The 18904-nt window shown below is 51.6% G+C and overlaps 1 protein-coding gene across 2 annotated transcripts in view; it reads left to right on the top strand.

Moving 5' to 3' along the window:
- Nucleotides 1-3663: 3663 nt before the first annotated feature.
- CUNH5orf34 (chromosome unknown C5orf34 homolog) overlaps nt 3664-18904 on the top strand; it is a 28038-nt gene continuing 12797 nt past the window's right edge. The window contains exons 1-7 of one of the 2 annotated variants that reach the window (XM_073584328.1): nt 3664-3979; nt 9423-9512; nt 10423-10982; nt 12318-12404; nt 14202-14325; nt 15731-15822; nt 18365-18434. In XM_073584328.1, coding sequence (XP_073440429.1) covers nt 3794-3979; nt 9423-9512; nt 10423-10982; nt 12318-12404; nt 14202-14325; nt 15731-15822; nt 18365-18434 — 1209 coding nt within the window. In that variant the 5' untranslated portion in view covers nt 3664-3793. The remainder of the gene's footprint in view (nt 3980-9422; nt 9513-10422; nt 10983-12317; nt 12405-14201; nt 14326-15730; nt 15823-18364; nt 18435-18904) is intronic. The other variant, XM_073584329.1, reaches the window with a different exon arrangement.

The following is an 18904-nucleotide window of genomic DNA, read 5'->3' as shown; positions in this document are numbered from 1 at the left end:
AAAGCAAGACAGTGGGACCCACAGCCACACCCAACATGCCACCCAAGAAAGCAACCAAGTGCAGCAGGAGAAGGCAGGAGACCACTGCAGCACCATCAGCACCACCACCACCCCAAATGGAGCAGCAAATGGAACATGCTGAGGAGGGGAGGCCAGCAGCAGATGAGAGACGGTAATTATCAAATCCCCCATTCCTCCAAACTAGGGCTATTTAATATCAAGATATTCATTGGCCCTTTGTTTCTCTTTATTCAACAGCCGCCCAATAGATGAGGCAGCAGCAGCAGCAGCAATGGCAGCAGCAGAAACACCACCCACAGCCATGGAGTGTGGCCACCAGGAAGACAGCACATCTTCTTCTGGGAGCCCTCCCTCGCATCATCAGCGTTTGACGGTAAGTTTTTATTTCCAAAATCCATCATCTCTGTAATATATGTCTATTCATTGCCTTTTATTTCAAAACAGGATTCACAAGATGAAGAGGAGCTCCCAGAAGAAGAAGGAAGGGGTGGACAGACACCTGGAGTGGGCTCACAATTGGTAAGTTTTTTGCATCAAACGCAGAAACACAACATCACACTACACACAACACATAGAAAACAATGTTCTGCAGACCACACACAGCAAACAAATGCCTACATCCAAAGACATAACATTTTTTGTTTTCTTCTCTAGTCTTCCCAATCTGGTGCTCGGCCAAGAGGTCCTCGCAGTGCCTCCCAGGGTCGTCGGCGACAGCAACGCGGCGGTCACCAGCGTGTAAGTATAAATATTTTTGCTTTGTTTTTTTGCACTTTTTATTTCATTTCTTTTGTGGAGGCTAATTATGTTATTTTTGTCTCTTTCTTTAACAGCCTTCACAGCGTGCTCCCGACTCTGACGGTGAGGATGGAGGACTCGATGTGGACCGCCTCATCGATCTCGTCAGAGAAAGGGAGCCGCTCTGGAATATGGCTGACCGCCGCCACGCTGACCAGATCGTTACCCGACGACTCTGGGAGGAAATCTGTTCGCTCCTTGTGGGACGCTGGGAGGACCTCGATGTTCGGGCCCAGATTAAAGAGCGTAAGTATATACAGTAACGGTTGCTTGATGTAAACCAGTGTTTCCCGAACTCCAGTCCTCGTGGTCCCCACGGATCATGTGTTCAGGATTTCTATTTACTATGGAAATCCTGAAAACATGACCCCTGGGGACCATGAGGACTGGAGTTTGTGAAACACTGATGTTGTATACTAACCACTCCTTTCTCGTTTCAGGGAACAGAATTGTGAATCGGTGGCGGTCTGTGAGGGATCGTTTCAAGAAGGAGTTCAATAAAGAGATGCGGGCCCCGAGTGGATCTGGAGGACGCAGGAGCAAGTACAAGTACGCACAAGCCCTGTCGTTCCTCTGGGAAACAATGGTCACTAGAAGGTAAATATTACACACCACATGTGAAAAAAATGTAACTTTTTTTTTTCAGCCAGGGCCATACCATGTCAGTATTTTAATTGTTTTTTTTTCTCTTTATTCCACAGCACGGTGAGCAGCACTCGGGAGCCTGCACGATTGGACCCTTCTGAGGCGATCCCTGAGGAGACCGGCACCGAGGGACACTTCGACCGCCCCGGTACATCTGCACCTTCCCAGCCTTCCCACACATTCGACCCATCTATCCCATCCACCAGCACAGGAGCATCGTGGCCGCCTACATTACATGAAGCTGCTGGTGAGGAGATCGCTTTCCCTTTACCCCACCCTTCTGCCCCTGCCACCTCTAGTACACCTGCGGGTACTGGGCGGCAGCGGCAGAGGGGTCAGGAAAAGAGTTATGCGCCAGAGTTCTTGCATCTGAATGCATCTTTCCAGAACTGTCTAAAAGTCTTGTCAGAGCAAATCTCCGCAGGCTTTCAGCAGATCAACTCCAGCATTCTGGAGGTGAAGACACTTCTGCAAACCATGCATTCAGAAGCAAGATCTTCGCCAAACCACACCTTTTTCAGGTCTGTTGTGGAGCGCATGGCAACACTATCTCCTACCCAGCAGATGCATGTAATGCATTCGTGCCACGGTGCTCTACAGCAGGTTACCTCCCAACCTCCACCTCCCACCACTGTAGTTCCTCCACCTGCACCCCCTCCAGCCACTTTCCATCCTCCCCCTCCTATTACATCTGCACCCCCTCCAGCCACTTTCCATCCTCCCCCTCCTATTACATCTGCACCCCCTCCAGCCACTTTCCATCCTCCCCCTCCTATTACATACCAGCAACCTCACCAGTACCAGCAACCTTCCCAGTACCATCCACCTCCCCAGCACCATCCACCTCCCCAGCACCAGACATCTCCCCACTTCCAGCATCCTTCCCCGTACCAAACTCCTTCCCCATACAACTTTCCATCAACATCATCTGCTCCTACAGTCCCTGCCCAACCCTCCACTCCACCGCCCACCACCTCTTCTGCCTCCCACATGTCCACCCATTCTGTAGCTTTTTCCACACCATCACCTCTAACTGTTCCTTCTCCACCACGATCCCAGTCCTCTCTCCACACTCCCATTGTCGAAGTGTCCCGCAGCCCCTCCAGCAGTATTTCCACCCCACACTACACAGATTTATGATGTGTTTTGTAATAAAAATGCCCTGTTGGTTTCAAACCTTTATTAAAAAAGTTTTTTTTAACTTTAAAAACAGTTTACAAAAAAAAAATATTTTAAATAAAAGTTAAATTATTGTTTAAACTGGTTGTCTGTCATTTCTTTCTGCGGCGAAATATGTTTAAAAAAAAGGTTAAATACAGGGTATTTAAAAGGTAAAAAGGTATTCAAAACCAGGTATATAACTGTGGGTAAATTTTAGCTTTTTGCCACAGTTGTGTTCCTGGTTGTGTTTGAAGCAAAGTATTTCACCTAAAAAGTTGTGTTTATTGTTGGTGATTTCCTACCAATGTACACAACTTTTGTTAAAAGGTGAAATACTTTGCATAAAACACAACCAGGTACACACCTGTGGCCTAAAGCTAAAAATAGTAAGACCATGACAAGATAGCCAACTTTGGTTGGCAAAGGTATATACTGTTGGTCCAGAAGGTACACAAGTTTGGTTAGGGCAAAAATCTCTCACACTCTGTCATCCCAGTGTACTCTGCCTTGAGGTGACATAAAGTATAGTGCAAAATTGTCCCTGAAACCGTCACAGAACTGCTAGTGGTAATATTTCCAATGACAACATCCATCTTCGCCAGTAACTTGCTCTTCTCTCCAACCTGCACTTTCTCCTCTACAACCTGTCAAAGAAGGGCTGTAGGAACATGCTATATCTAGTTTTCCAGTAGCCAATCCCGTTTGGAAGGACACAAGGGTCAATTTTAAAAACCGGATCCGGCGTAATCCGTCGAAAAACGGATAGAAAAACGGATGAACCGGATGAGACGGATCCGGTTTTGTCTGTCAAGAACAAGACGGATCCGGCACATCAGGTTTTACTAAACATTTGCCGGATCCGGCATTCCGGCACGACGCCGGATCGCGCCTGACGCCGAAAACCTGATGTGTGAAAGTAGCCTTAGACTTCTAGGTCCACATGCGCAGTGAGGGCCGCTCAAGGTCCGTCAGCTATCGTCACGTGACTTATCCTGCGGCTTCCTCGTCTGTCATGGCGACGACGTTCTCATCCAATCACTACATCAGGAAGCCTTGTTGCTTGGTTGTACCGTGGCCAATCAGCGAGTTGTGGGCGGTGTACGGTGTGGCCGGGCTGTTTGAACCGTACACAGTGGCGGTTTCTCTGTGCCCCGGAGGGAGGAGCAGGATGTCGGCCCCGGGCGCTCTGCTCCTGTACGCGGATGACTCGGTGGAGGCTCAGTTCGGGGATGGAGCGCGGCTTCTTCTGTCTCCGTGCGGGACTGAGTTCATGTATGAAAGACCCCAGGCTGCAGGTGACGCAGTGCAGAGGCCGGGGCGGCAGAGGACGGAGTACGTGACAAGCAGCTGCCGGGTGAGACCCGCTGGGATCCTGATGGCTTTACCATATGAACGGTTCATGGCTCCGTATACACCGGGCGCTGTATGGCCGGTGACGTGTAGACCGGGCGCTGTATGGCTGGGCTCCTTGTAAAATTAGTAGTCAGATTTAGCTGACGCAGGGGCTTCATACATATATCGGTGTATTACATCTCCATAATATTGTGCCATGTCTCTAATATAGGGGCAAATAAATACGCCCGAGCAGCAGTTTTGTCCCATAGACTGGACTACAGGAGGCGATGAATGACCTGAGCAGTATACAATGCATGACCTGCTGGTGGCTGGCAGCTGCATACAGTATAATGGGCCACATATAGTGCTCCGTATGGTAGAATGGCCTCCCACGCGGCGCTCCGTATGGTATGACCCCCCCCGCACGGCACTCCATACAGTATAATGGCCCCCTCGCACAGCGCTCCATAAGGTATAACACTGCTCCGTACGGTATAATGGCCCCCCCCCGCACGGCGCTCCATAAGGTATAACACTGCTCCGTATGGTATAATGGCCCCCCCCCGCACGGCGCTCCATAAGGTATAACACTGCTCCGTATGGTATAATGGCCCCCTCGCACGGCGCTCCATAAGGTATAACACTGCTCCGTATGGTATAATGGCCCCCTCGCACAGCGCTCCATAAGGTATAACACTGCTCCGTATGGTATAATGGCCCCCCCCCGCACGGCGCTCCATAAGGTATAACACTGCTCCGTATGGTATAATGGCCCCCTCGCACGGCGCTCCATAAGGTATAACACTGCTCCGTATGGTATAATGGCCCCCTCGCACGGCGCTCCATAAGGTATAACACTGCTCCGTACGGTATAATGGCCCCCCCGCACGGCGCTCCATAAGGTATAACACTGCTCCGTATGGTATAATGGCCCCCTCGCACGGCGCTCCATAAGGTATAACACTGCTCCGTATGGTATAATGGCCCCCTCGCACGGCGCTCCATAAGGTATAACACTGCTCCGTATGGTATAATGGCCCCCCCGCACGGCGCTCCATAAGGTATAACACTGCTCCGTACGGTATAATGGCCCCCCCCGCACGGCGCTCCATAAGGTATAACACTGCTCCGTACGGTATAATGGCCCCCCCCCGCACGGCGCTCCATAAGGTATAACACTGCTCCGTATGGTATAATGGCCCCCCCCCGCACGGCGCTCCATAAGGTATAACACTGCTCCGTATGGTATAATGGCCCCCTCGCACGGCGCTCCATAAGGTATAACACTGCTCCGTATGGTATAATGGCCCCCTCGCACAGCGCTCCATAAGGTATAACACTGCTCCGTATGGTATAATGGCCCCCCCCCGCACGGCGCTCCATAAGGTATAACACTGCTCCGTATGGTATAATGGCCCCCTCGCACGGCGCTCCATAAGGTATAACACTGCTCCGTATGGTATAATGGCCCCCTCGCACGGCGCTCCATAAGGTATAACACTGCTCCGTACGGTATAATGGCCCCCCCGCACGGCGCTCCATAAGGTATAACACTGCTCCGTATGGTATAATGGCCCCCTCGCACGGCGCTCCATAAGGTATAACACTGCTCCGTATGGTATAATGGCCCCCTCGCACGGCGCTCCATAAGGTATAACACTGCTCCGTATGGTATAATGGCCCCCCCGCACGGCGCTCCATAAGGTATAACACTGCTCCGTACGGTATAATGGCCCCCCCCGCACGGCGCTCCATAAGGTATAACACTGCTCCGTACGGTATAATGGCCCCCCCCCGCACGGCGCTCCATAAGGTATAACACTGCTCCGTACGGTATAATGGCCCCCCCCCGCACGGCGCTCCATAAGGTATAACACTGCTCCGTACGGTATAATGGCCCCCCCGCACAGCGCTCCATAAGGTATAACACTGCTCCGTACGGTATAATGGCCCCCCCGCACGGCGCTCCATAAGGTATAACACTGCTCCGTATGGTATAATGGCCCCCTCGCACGGCGCTCCATAAGGTATAACACTGCTCCGTATGGTATAATGGCCCCCTCGCACGGCGCTCCATAAGGTATAACACTGCTCCGTATGGTATAATGGCCCCCCCGCACGGCGCTCCATAAGGTATAACCGCGCTCCGTATGGTATAATGGCCCCCCCGCACGGCACTCCATACGATATAATGGCCCCCCCGCACGGCACTCCATACGGTATAATGGCCCCCCGCACGGCGCTCCGTAAGGTATAATCGCGCTCCGTATGGCATAATGGCCTCCCACGCGGCGCTCCGTATGGTATAATGGCCCCCCGCACGGCGCTCCATAAGGTATAACCGCGCTCCGTATGGTATAATGGCCCCCCCGCACGGCACTCCATACGATATAATGGCCCCCCCGCACGGCACTCCATACGGTATAATGGCCCCCCGCACGGCGCTCCGTAAGGTATAATCGCGCTCCGTATGGCATAATGGCCCCCCCGCGCTGTGCTCCATACAGTATAATGGCCCCCCGCACGGCGCTCCATAAGGTATAACGGCGCTCCGTATGGTATAATGGCCCCCCACGCGGCGCTCCACATGGAATAATGGCCCCCCACGCGACGCTCCTTAAGGTATAACGGCGCTCCGTATGGTATAATGCGCCCCCCCCCTCGCACAGCACTCCATACAGTATAATGGCCCCCTCACACGGCGCTCCATAAGGTATAACACTGCTCCGTACGGTATAATGGCCCCCCCGCGCGGCGCTCCGTATGGTATAATGGCCCCCCCGCACAGCGCTCCATAAGGTATAACCGCGCTCCGTACGGTATAAAAGGCCTCCAACGCAGCGCTTCGTATGGTATAATGGGCCCCCCCGCACGGCACTCCATACGATATAATGGCCCCCCCGCACGGCACTCCATACGGTATAATGGCCCCCCGCACGGCGCTCCATAAGGTATAACCGCGCTCCGTATGGCATAATGGCCTCCCACGTGGCCCCCCCGCACGGCGCTCCATAAGGTATAACGGCACTCCGTATGGTATAATGGCCTCCCGCACTGCGCTCCATACAGTATAATGGCCCCCCGCGCGGCACTCCATAAGGTATAACGGCGCTCCGTATGGTATAATGGCCCCCCATGCGGCGCTCCACATGGAATAATGGCCCCCCCCACGCGACACTCCATAAGGTATAACCGTGCTCCGTACGGTATAATGGCCCCCCGCGCGGCGCTCTGTACGGTATAATGCCCCCCCCCCCCACACACGGTGCTCCATAAGGTATAATGGCCCCCCCGCATGGCGCTCCGTATGGTATAATGGCCTCCCACGCGGCGCTACATAAGGTATAACGGCGCTCCGTACGGTATAATGGCCCCCCCGCGCGGTGCTCCATAAGGTATAACGGCACTCCGTATGGTATAATGGCCCCCCGCACTGCGCTCCATACAGTATAATGGCCCCCCGCGCGGCACTCCATAAGGTATAACGGCGCTCCGTATGGTATAATGGCCCCCCGTGCGACGCTCCATAAGGTATAACGGCGCTCCGTACGGTATAATGGACCCCCCCCGCGCGGCGCTCCATACGGTATAATGGCCCCCCACGCGGCGCTCCATAAGGTATAACGGCGCTCCGTACGGTATAATGGCCCCCCGCACTGCGCTCCATACAGTATAATGGCCCCCCCGCGCGGTGCTCCATAAGGTATAACGGCACTCCGTATGGTATAATGGCCCCCCGCACTGCGCTCCATACAGTATAATGGCCCCCCGCGCGGCACTCCATAAGGTATAACGGCGCTCCTTATGGTATAATGGCCCCCCGTGCGGCGCTCCATAAGGTATAACGGCGCTCCGTACGTTATAATGGACCCCCCCCCGCGCGGCGCTCCATACGGTATAATGGCCCCCCACGCGGCGCTCCATAAGGTATAACGGCGCTCCGTACGGTATAATGGCCCCCCGCGCGGCGGTCCATAAGGTATAACGGCGCTCCTTGCGGTATCATGGCCCCCCCACGTGGCGCTCCATAAGGTATAACCGCGCTCTGTACGGTATAATGGCCCCCCCCTCCCGCGGCGCTCCATAAGGTATAACCGCGCTCTGTACGGTATAATGGCCCCCCCCTCCCGCGGCGCTCCGTAAGGTATAACCGCGCTCTGTACGGTGTAATGGCCCCCCCGAACGGCGCTCCGTATGGTGTAATGGCCCCCCCGCACAGCGCTCCGTATGGTATAATGGCCCCCTGCGCGGCGCTCCGTACGGTACAATGGCCCCCCCCGCACGGCGCTCCGTACGGTACAATGGCCCCCCCCGCACGGCGCTCCGTATGGCACAATGGCCTCCCACGCGGTGCTCCATCTAGTATAATAGGCCCCAAATTTAAAAAAAAAATCAATAAATGCGCACCTCTGCCCTTTCCCTCGTACGTCTGGTCTCTTTATGATGTCTTCAGATCTTCTGCACATCTTCCTGCCCGCTGTGCTGAGACTTCAGATGCAGAGGGGAATGATGGGACAAGGAGCGTCAGCTGATGCTTCCTCCTCCATCATTGCTTTCAACTGTATCGGTATCTAGGATGCCAATATCATTGAAAGTGCGATGCCGAGCGGGGAACCGTCTATCGTCGCGGGCCAAATATACTCACTCTGCGGGCCAGTTTGACATGTGCACGAAGCTGACACTTTAATCAAGCTCAGATCAGAGTGTAATTTCCATAATCGATCCGATTTTCTCGCATAAGAGAATCCGTGGTTGTGTGAGCGAGCCCTTAAAGGGAAGCTGTCACCACATGTGACCGATCTAAACTATTACTATTGCCATACAGGCTATAGACTGCTGATAAAAGCCCTCCCTGTGTGTCTCATGTCAGATGTGTTATTGCTGAGAAATCATCTGTTATCACGTTGTATAAGTGACCTCTTCCTGACTCGGGGGAGGACGGAGCATGGAGATCACTCTGCCTCCAGAGCTTGTTTTACATGCATGTTAATAGTTTAAATATGCTTTAAAGGGATTGTCCGGTCACACACTCATGACATATCAGAAGGTCTGATACTCATCACCCCTTGCTGATCAGCTGTCTGGATATAAATGGTGTATGGCACGGAACAGCACAGCGCCCTACTCTGTGTCGTGGCCATTCTCGGATACTGCAGCTCAGCACAGGGCCATGCTTTTCTGCCCCATACGCTGCTTACATCTGGCAACTACTGGAGCTGCAAACAGCTGATCAGGGAGGCTGATTAAAAGGTCAACAATATCCAAGTCATGGATAGCGCCTTCAGAATCTGGATTTGGGGTCTGCATAGCTTTCCCCTTCCCCAAGTTCAGTTTCTGTTGGAATCTCACATAAAACCAGGCAGGTCTCGTGACAGGCGCCCGCTGACTTTGTTGCACAGAAATTGTGCATTTCTTGTGTAAATTTTTTTTAAAACCCAAATTCTTTTCTGCTTAATCATCAGGAACAAGTTCTTCGGGCTCTGAACTTTCGCAACACTTTTTCCAGCCGTCCATTTCTACCTTCAAGCCTGATCCCTTCAGAGGAGGTCACGGTAGGTATCTCAGGAGTAACAGTATGCGCCATCAGGTACGTTGGTCCCTACACGGAAGCACTGCACCCGTCCTGTGTGAGGCCTCGTGGGAAGCATCGCCTGTGTGTGTTGTACGGTCACCTCGGCCCTGTTCACATTAATCTAAGCCCTTTGGTTAGCTTCTAATCTGGGACAGCCGTATAAGCTCCGAATTGGCCCCCTTAACCTGATGGAGGCCAAGATCATGTCCTTTAGGGCTTGGTAAGGTCGGAGGACTTCAGAAAACCTTTCAAATCCTGTAGAGAGAAGCACAGCTGGCTCTGCCGTTCTATGCAGAGATCTACAGAACATCAGACACCGTCATCAACAAATGTGTTGGATGGAAAGATGTGATGTGAACAGGGGTGAAATGTGTTTTTCCAAGATACTAAGTTACACATAGAATAGGGGATAACTTATTGACTGATGGGGTCCAATCTCCTGAATGACGCAGAGATGGAGGATGCTCCGCTCCATTCATTTCCCGAGATAGGTAAGAACTGTGCTTGACGGTGTCCATAAAGAACTAATGCTCATAGTCAGTCTCTGTTACATTCAGATGATGCTCTGCAGAGCCCCATTGTCAGGATTGTTGGTGGGGTCCCAGCGATCCTGAGAGTTGGGTTCTGCAGAGCATGAGTGTCGTATGTGGACCTCCACGTCATTGGGAGCAGCCAAGCACAGTTAACACCTATCTCACTCAGTCCCATAAGCAATGAATGAAGCGGAGCTGCGCATCCTCCATCTCCACTTCAATCAGGCAGTCGGACCCCCATCAATCCGTAACTTATCCCCTAGCTTGTGGATAGGGGATTACTTAAAATCTTAGGCTAATCCCTTTTCAGCTTTGATGGTTATATAAAGCGAGTTTTCACTCCTTGTCCTTCCGCAGACTGTCTTGCCTGAGATCTCGGAGGTCGCGTGGCCCTCTCTGGAGGATGATGCTGGTTGCGTGACACATCTGGAGGACGGCAGTGTAAAAGTTTCCTCCCTGGATGGACATGCTCATTTGTACATGACGGCTCTACAGAAAGAATTGACTGTGAAGTTTTTGTGTCAGCTCAGCTGCACCCCTTGTGCGCCAGAAAATACAACCCACAATAAAGAGAACACTGACCCCCAAACGGCAAAGATCTACCCTACAAGAAACGTGAACAGGTCGAAATATTCCTCCTGTGTCCTCCAACCAGAGTCCCTGTTATGTCTGACAAAACACGCCTGCCTGTACACGTGGCTGCTGCAGCGCTTCTCCGTGGCCGACTGTCCACCGTCATTTCAGTATCCCATGGACTTAGCGCTTCGCTTCCACCGAGAGTTTCCCCGACAAGGTGATCTAGAGCGACCCGTGGACGAAGAGGAGACGGTAACTGGGTCTAATTCCCTAGAAAATAGAACAGTGTCGGTTTTACCAAGAGCGCTACCACTAACCTGCTCTGCCGCACACGTGCACAGGTAGGGGTCACATCGCAGCCCTCTGGGGACCTATTTATGGGCTACGGAACAAAGATTAAAGGGGATAGCCGAAACTTTTTGAAAAACAGAAAATGTCCCTAAGCACTAACAGGCAGGTAGTTGCTACTTACCTGCCTGTTGTGCACGGCGCCGTTCTTCTCTGGCACAGAGCGGCTGCAGACCACTCCTGCTGGCGATTCAGCTGCCTCTGTTCACGTCACATTGACAGAGAGGAGGTTATTTTCTGCGCTACTCGTGTCGACAGGGCGTGACTTCCAGCGTCATTCTGATTGACAGCCGGCTCCCCCAGTTAGACCGTGGGAATTTGGCTGTCAATTAGTATTGCGTCAGAAGTCACGCCCTGTCGACAGAGTGGAACGGAAAAGAAGCCTCCGCTCTGTCAATGTGGCGGCAACAGAAGCAGCTGAATCGCCAGTAGGAGCGGTCCGTGCCTGCTCTGTGCCGGGGAGAAATGGCACCGTGTACAACAGGCAGGTTTAGGCACACTTTTTTGTCTTTCAGAAACTCCCGGATATCCCCTTCAAACAGGCGCCTGCCCACTAGGATCTGCATTTTGGTTCCTTTTCTCTGAATACTGCTGCTCCTTTGTAGAGAGCCGTCCTAGTAGGTGTCTGCAGATGGGATGAGCCCCCTTGTATTTCCAGAAGCAGACCCTTATCAGTGATGTGACTACTGGACTCATGCTAACAATATGAGGTTGGCCAGAGTTCTGGCCAGTGTCCATACCTATATTAGATGGGAACATAGCCATGAAGTGGAGCCGACCTGCTGAGAAATGACAGCCGGACAGTATTCTGGTCCCATTCACAAGTTCCAGAAAAGATATGTAGGGTTTTGTCCCCACCATAAAAATATATCTATAATCCGAGAGGACAGTAAGTATCCAAGTCATTTTATGGATTCCACCTGGAGAAGGCGAAGAGTGGATAACAGCGGAGCTAATGCTCATGTGGATTTTCCTCTGTCACCCCCGTAGCCTCGGGTTTCTGCCATATTATAACTACACGTCCCATTTGCCTCCACCCTAGCATGGCTGTCCACCTCCAATATCTTGCAGCCATGATGAAGCCATTCTGTAAATTGTAACCCCTTGCTGGTAGGGTACTTGGCCCCATCTGCGCTGCCTGGCAGCCGCTACTTGTGCCGCGCCAGGGTCGTCTGGCGCACGTGAGGAATCCAGAAATCGTATCCAGCTTTTGCAAACTCTTCTCCCTTCTTTGTATTCGATCGGTGCTGTCTGAGGCCGATCAGTACGCAGCAGATCAGTAGTGTGAGCACCACTGATATTCCTCTCCACTCCGTGTCTCGTTACAGATGGAGTTCTTGTAGATTCTCTCTGGAAGGAGAAGACGTGCTGGCATTGCCTGTGAAGGCGGTGATCGACAATGACGTCCTCTACAGGTGAGACATTATTCATCATATTTAGACCAGATCCATTATACCGTATGGTGCACTTTATAAGGGACCTCACATTTCTCAGAGATGGAAAACGCCTTTCAGATCCCATCTGGACCAGCGATCGGCCGATAAGGGCACGGGCAGCCGCACCGTCACTTCATGTGATACTGATTATTATACGACAACCACTCAGGGGAAATAAGGTGGCATCAAGTCCTCCTGTGTGGGTGACAATCCTCTGATATTACAGAGGGGGCTCTGTCACTTGATGCAAAAAGTGCCGCAGGGTTTCAGAATTATAGTGCCTGGCCCCTCTCTCCTATTCTTCAATGTATTAGCAGCAGAAAAGGGTTTCTTGTGACTATGCGGTACTTTACCACTACACAGCCGCCATGGATATATTACAGTCGGCGTGCACTGGGCAAAAAAGAGGAACGTGCATGGCTTATAAGTCTCCTCACTCTGCCAGGCCTGGCTTGTCCCTCTCCACTAGGAGAAACCTTACCCCTTAGATCCTGAGCATAGAGGGCATGGGGCTGTTCCTCCAGGCTGTAGCTATGCTGGTTGTGAAGTTTTGGTGTCCAGGAGGTCAGGCCTGTGCTGCGTCCTCCTGGAGAAAACTGCCCAGATATGTTCATTCCTGAAGAGTATATGATGCCTGGTAGCAGAGGAGAATGCAATAAGGGGCTCCTGAAGAAGCTTGCTGTGGGTGAAAGCGCCCATCAGATGGTTGCATCTGGGTAATGAAAGTCCTGACTACCCAAGCCTAGTCTATTTTTTTTCCCCATTTACTGTGTACACCGTGCTCAAGGCTGTGCTATATAGGCTGTCCCCTGCTGGCATCTGCGTTTGTATAGCAGTAGTTTGGTTTTCATAGGCCATTCCTTGGGCCAGAAACCTTTTTAAAAGCTATACAAACGCAGATGCCAGCAGGGGACAGCCTATATAGCACAGCCGTGAGCACCTTTTTACTAGGTGCTCATGCAGCCATTGTGTGCCCCCTGCGCGGTGTTCTCATCCTGCAGCCATTGTATGCCCCCTGCGCGGTGTTCTCATCCTGCAGCCATTGCATGCCCCCTGCGCGGTGTTCTCATCCTGCAGCCATTGTATGCCCCCTGCGCGGTGTTCTCATCCTGCAGCCATTGTATGCCCCCTGCGCGGTGTTCTCATCCTGCAGCCATTGTATGCCCCCTGCGCGGTGTTCTCATCCTGCAGCCGTTGTATGCCCCCTGCGCGGTGTTCTCATCCTGCAGCCGTTGTATGCCCCCTGCGCGGTGTTCTCATCCTGCAGCCGTTGTGTGCCCCCTGCGCGGTGTTCTCATCCTGCAGCCATTGTATGCCCCCTGCGCGGTGTTCTCATCCTGCAGCCATTGTATGCCCCCTGCGCGGTGTTCTCATCCTGCAGCCGTTGTATGCCCCCTGCGCGGTGTTCTCATCCTGCAGCCGTTGTATGCCCCCTGCGCGGTGTTCTCATCCTGCAGCCGTTGTATGCCCCCTGCGCGGTGTTCTCATCCTGCAGCCGTTGTATGCCCCCTGCGCGGTGTTCTCATCCTGCAGCCGTTGTATGCCCCCCTGCGCGGTGTTCTCATCCTGCAGCCGTTGTATGCCCCCTGCGCGGTGTTCTCATCCTGCAGCCATTGTGTGCCCCCTGCGCGGTGTTCTCATCCTGCAGCGCTGTAGGCAGCTAGGGTCTATATTGCACTTATCAGAAAACATATACTGGATTTCTGCTCCGGCTGTAGACGCGGCGTAATGTTCATCCTCAGCCACAGTTTTGACCGTTCATCTTATTTGTATCAGGTTTATTTTGGATGGAACCAACTTGGTGGAAATTCACCTGGGCGACGGCTCCGTTTTTATTTCTGAGGGCGATTCTATGGGAAAATATTTCAAACATTGCTTCATAAAGGAGGACACTAAACAGGTACGTGGTGCTGAGACGTCGGTGTGCGCAGCTGCTAGTGGTCCTGACTTCATCGAGAGCATTATTCCCATCTCAGACCTTTCTAGCAGATGCTCTGGGTGGATTATAGGCAGGTCCTGGATCCCATTTTAGGCTAGGTGCAGTGTTTTCATCGCCTTATTGTGTGTTTTTTGGCAGTGTTGTGGTGGTGGAAAAAAGTTAATTTGGGGTTTAGATTCTTTTACTCGCTATACCATTACCGATGGGGGTATTTCCGTATTTTTATTGTTTGATCGGACTCTTCCGTACGTAGCGGTGCCACGCGGTTTTCCTATCTCTGTGTATTGTGTTATATATTTTTTAGTTCCCTTAGGGGACTTGCACCTGCCGTCACACAGTCGCTTGTGCCATACACAGCAATACCTTAGTGGTGCTGTACAACGCAGAAGTCATGGTCTCCTATGCACACAAAGCTGATGTTTAGATGAGTACAGTCATGACAGGTACAAGGGTCCTCAGCAGCCCCCAACCCATTGACACCCCGCGCTTGCATCACACACACCCCTTGCCGACACACTGTAAATGCTGCTGTCAGCATTTAAAAGGTTAAGAGCCGTGGGCGAAGCTCCGCTCCATGCGTGGCTGGCGGAGTTAGATGATGGCTGAATATCACACCCATCCCATACAGGCAAAGTTGCGCTCTCAGGTGCTGAGCCCGTATCAGTCAGTGAGCTGATATGACTTCAGCTGTACGTCTTATGTTGGTAAAGAGGTTACTGGGACTCGATCAACAGGTTTTTGCTCCCCCAAAGAGAGCAGCATGATGTAGGGGCAGAGTCCCTGATTTCAGTGATGTCACTTACTGCTTGCTGCAGTTTTGATTACAAACATTTTTTTTCTGCTCCAGGTCTAGCAGTTCTCTGAATGCTGAGCTCTGTATTCCCCACCCCCACAACTGATTGGCACCTTTCTGTGTGCACTGTGCATAGGCAGAAAGCTGTCAATCAGTGGTGGGGCGTGTGGACTACGTAGCCGCAAGCCAAGTAGTCCTTAATCTCCTACTGATAAAACAGTGGTTTATAAGAACTAGACTAATCAGCCCAATAAGTGACACATCGCTGGAATCAGGGGTCTCTGCCCCTACATTATGCTGCTCTCAGACTAGGTGTCAAAAAGTTGTTGACAGATATCCCTTTAAAAAGAACCAGTAAACCCTGAAGATATGGCGGAAACATTTTCCTCTTGATTTAAGGACACTGCAGCTTCCCCCCGAGCCTGATATGGGTGATAACTGGGACCAATAGAGTGACAGTAAATCGAAGGGTCTGTACCGAAGCCGCTGCTTTCCAGACCGTGACTCTGAGCCCCTCCGCTCTCCCCTGTGTCTTTGTACTCTCATTAACGTGTGTTATTTGTGTGACCTCAGACAGACGAGCGGCTGTACACTGCGCGGGATCTCCCCCCGGACAAGCCCCGGGCTCCGTACTCTGTGCGCTCCCTCATATCCCAGGCTACAAGGTCAGTATGAAACTAATACTAATGTGCTGAATGCGTCCGGCGGACCTGTCCTTGTGCACCAGAGTAAGGGGCTGTGCACACATTGCGTTTCTTTTTTTTCTGTGCAGATTTGTCACAAAACCTGAAGGATTTCCTGGTACCAGCCAAGTGACCGTGTACCCTGACGTCTCATGCACACGTTGCTTCTTTTTTACTTGCAGAGTTAAATCTGCAGCCTATCGGTTCTTTCTGCGTCTCCCCCATACTAATGAGCGGGTGAAAAGTCTGCACCAAAAACCGCCATAAAAACGTACCTATGTTATGCTGCCAAGAGATGCGAAAATGGTGCAGACACCCCCAGGGTATGTGCACACTTATAGTCCGAAAAATACGGTACTTAAAGATGCACCCCAAATTTTGGGGAGTAAAATAGTGATTTTTTTTTTCTTAATAAAATGGTGGTGCGTCTTATAGTCCCGTTTTTCCAGTAGCTTACCGGGGGGATTGGCGGCAGTGGAGCGGGGTCACAGGAGGCAGGATCGCTGCTTCAGGGGACCGACAGCGGCAGGAGTGGGGCGATGCTGCTTGACCCGCTGGGAGGAGAGGTTGTCCTGGCGCTGCGGACCCCTGAGCTCTCCTAAGATGTCAGCGTTGAGTGGACTCCTCCTTCCCACTGATTTACATGCGGTGGGCTCCGGGAAGATGGCCGCCGGAGGCGACGCATGCTCAGACTGACGAGATCTCTGAACGAGATTTCGGGCCTGCAGCATCACCTTACTCCTGCCGGCCTCCTGTGACCCCATTCCACCGATAAGCTACCTTCAGATAAGATGCACCCCCATTTTCCTCCCAAATTTGAGGGGAAAAAAGTCTTCTAATCCGAAAAAATATGCAACATGTACTCAAGGTTTCAGAACCCTCACTCGCTGTGCTGAGACAGTGAAGTGCTGCATTTTTCTTGGCCAAAATGCGACATGTGCACAGACCCTAAATGCATTCCCTCGTCCCCCACAAGTTACACCTGCGTTAGATGCTCACACCAGTATAAGTTATCCGGGAGCTGTCCCGATTTTCATTCACCGTAACTTGCTGTCAGTTCTTTGCGAGTGGTCAGTTCATCCTCCTCCGCATTCTACCAGCACTAATAGGTCCTGGGACTTCCCTGCTCTCACTTCCAGCCCGCATTGTTCTTGCCTGCTTCAAATTTAAAAATGATTTTGAAAGCTAGAAGAGCAGAGAGGAAAAGCCGCCGACTCATCCTGTGCTCCGTCGCGGTGTCTCTGCTGCTGGCTGATTACACTTTACAACAGGCAGCGGGCAGCAAGTTACGCAGAAGGGAGCCCCCTAGTGGTCAGCACTCCAGACTTCTTTTTCTGGGTATGTCATTTTAGGTGTATACAGCAAATTTATTAGTTGTATTGGCCATCAGATGAAATGACAGCGGCCATCTAATGTACCAAAGCTTTCCCAGCAGTAAATATAAGGCCGTAGTGTAAGATTTTCTGCGAGGAAAGCTGCGTGATTTCAACCAGGGCTGGCACTATGGGCTTTCAGAAGTTATCTGCTGCTCAGCAGATCTCTTTATTAATAACTCGTTAAATAATCCTGCAATAACTTGTATTTTCCTGGATCTGGTGCATTTGCTTCTCTTCTCTGCTCCTCGCTTTCTACAGACAGAACACCACCGTCATAACGGTCCGGTAGAACCGAAACTTTGGCGATTTGTTGCAGTTTTCTATGAATTTGCATTGGATTCAAGAATATAGAGTTATTGCTGGATTAATTAATAAGTTTGTTAAAGCACCACTCCAGCGGGTTTTTTTATTTCGGCACTGGAGTGGTGCTACTAATCTAAGATCGCTGAGCCTAGTATTATACTTACCAGCCTCCATCATCAGTTCTATGCAGCGCTGCTACTGTCTTACTATTAGTAACACCACTCCAGCTCTGCAATAAAAATAATCCACTGGAGTGGTGCTTTAATAAAGAAATGCGGGGAGCATCACAAGTCCTGAGGCTGACCACCGAAGGCTCCTTTTCCCACGTGCTCTGATCTTTCTTCCCCATGGAGGGGCTGTCACAGCCTTCTCAAGGCAAGATTAGCAAATGTGCCCACACCCGCGTCCTGACTTATTTCTAGGAAAGCAGCGCCACTTTTTCATCATTAATAGATTCAACACGTCCATACTTATGTACTGATGGCACATAAGCAGGAAAGGTTTGATGTAATCCGTTATGGTATGTAGGATATTATATAGGGGATGGGTCTCTATGGAATATATTGGTATTGGCGTGAAATAAAATGATTTGCCGGACTGTGGTCCAGTGGCCATGTTTGTAGTCTGTGGCCTGAGCCCTGCGCACCGTCTACTACCTGCGGCATCCCCCGAGCCTCTTGATTAGAGGAGGATGCTGCAGGTAGGATTGGGTCTGCAGGGTTACGTTCCAGCAGCCGCTGGCCCAGGGACGTGACCGCCGGCCCATGGCCCAGTGAGTTTTTTGCAGAACCCTAATCGGTAGGGATGAGCTGATTTCTTCTATCACTGTGCGTTTTTCTTTCCAGGTTCTTGGAATTTTGCTGCAAGCACAAGCTGTCCATCGGTCCTCTGCCTGACACCTGCTGCTGGAGGACGGTGCGGATTTCCATGTATCGTTTCCATGTGTATTTGAATAAGCATTTTCTCGCCACTATGCAAAATGCAGGATAGAAAAGCTCCGGGCGGAGGCTGCGGAAATGATCCCAAGCGCTCAGATATGCAAAAGGGGAAACGTGTGAGATGGTCTAGATCCTCACTGTGGATCATCAACGCTTTTATACCAAAGTTGACATGAAAAGCTGTAAAAAGTAACTAGTTTTGTAAAATGCGCAGCTGTGCCAAAATGTAGCAACCTGCCCAAATGCAACAAAGTGAGTGGAGCTGGGATGAGGGGCTTGGCAAGGCACCCCGCCTTGCCAAGCCCCTCATCCCAGCTCCACCCACTCACCCCGACCACCGCTTGACGTTCCTTATGCCACAAATCTTACTCCAGTCTCTGACTAGAGTGATATTCGTGGCTGGGTGCACATGGAAGCGTACGCCACGTCACGCCTCATTTGATTAAG

This window comes from Dendrobates tinctorius, unplaced genomic scaffold (genome assembly GCF_039654945.1).
Source record: "Dendrobates tinctorius isolate UK_male_01 unplaced genomic scaffold, ASM3965494v1 ptg000083l, whole genome shotgun sequence".
Classification (NCBI taxonomy): domain Eukaryota; kingdom Metazoa; phylum Chordata; class Amphibia; order Anura; family Dendrobatidae; genus Dendrobates; species Dendrobates tinctorius.
This window is presented reverse-complemented; position numbering and strand designations above follow the sequence as displayed.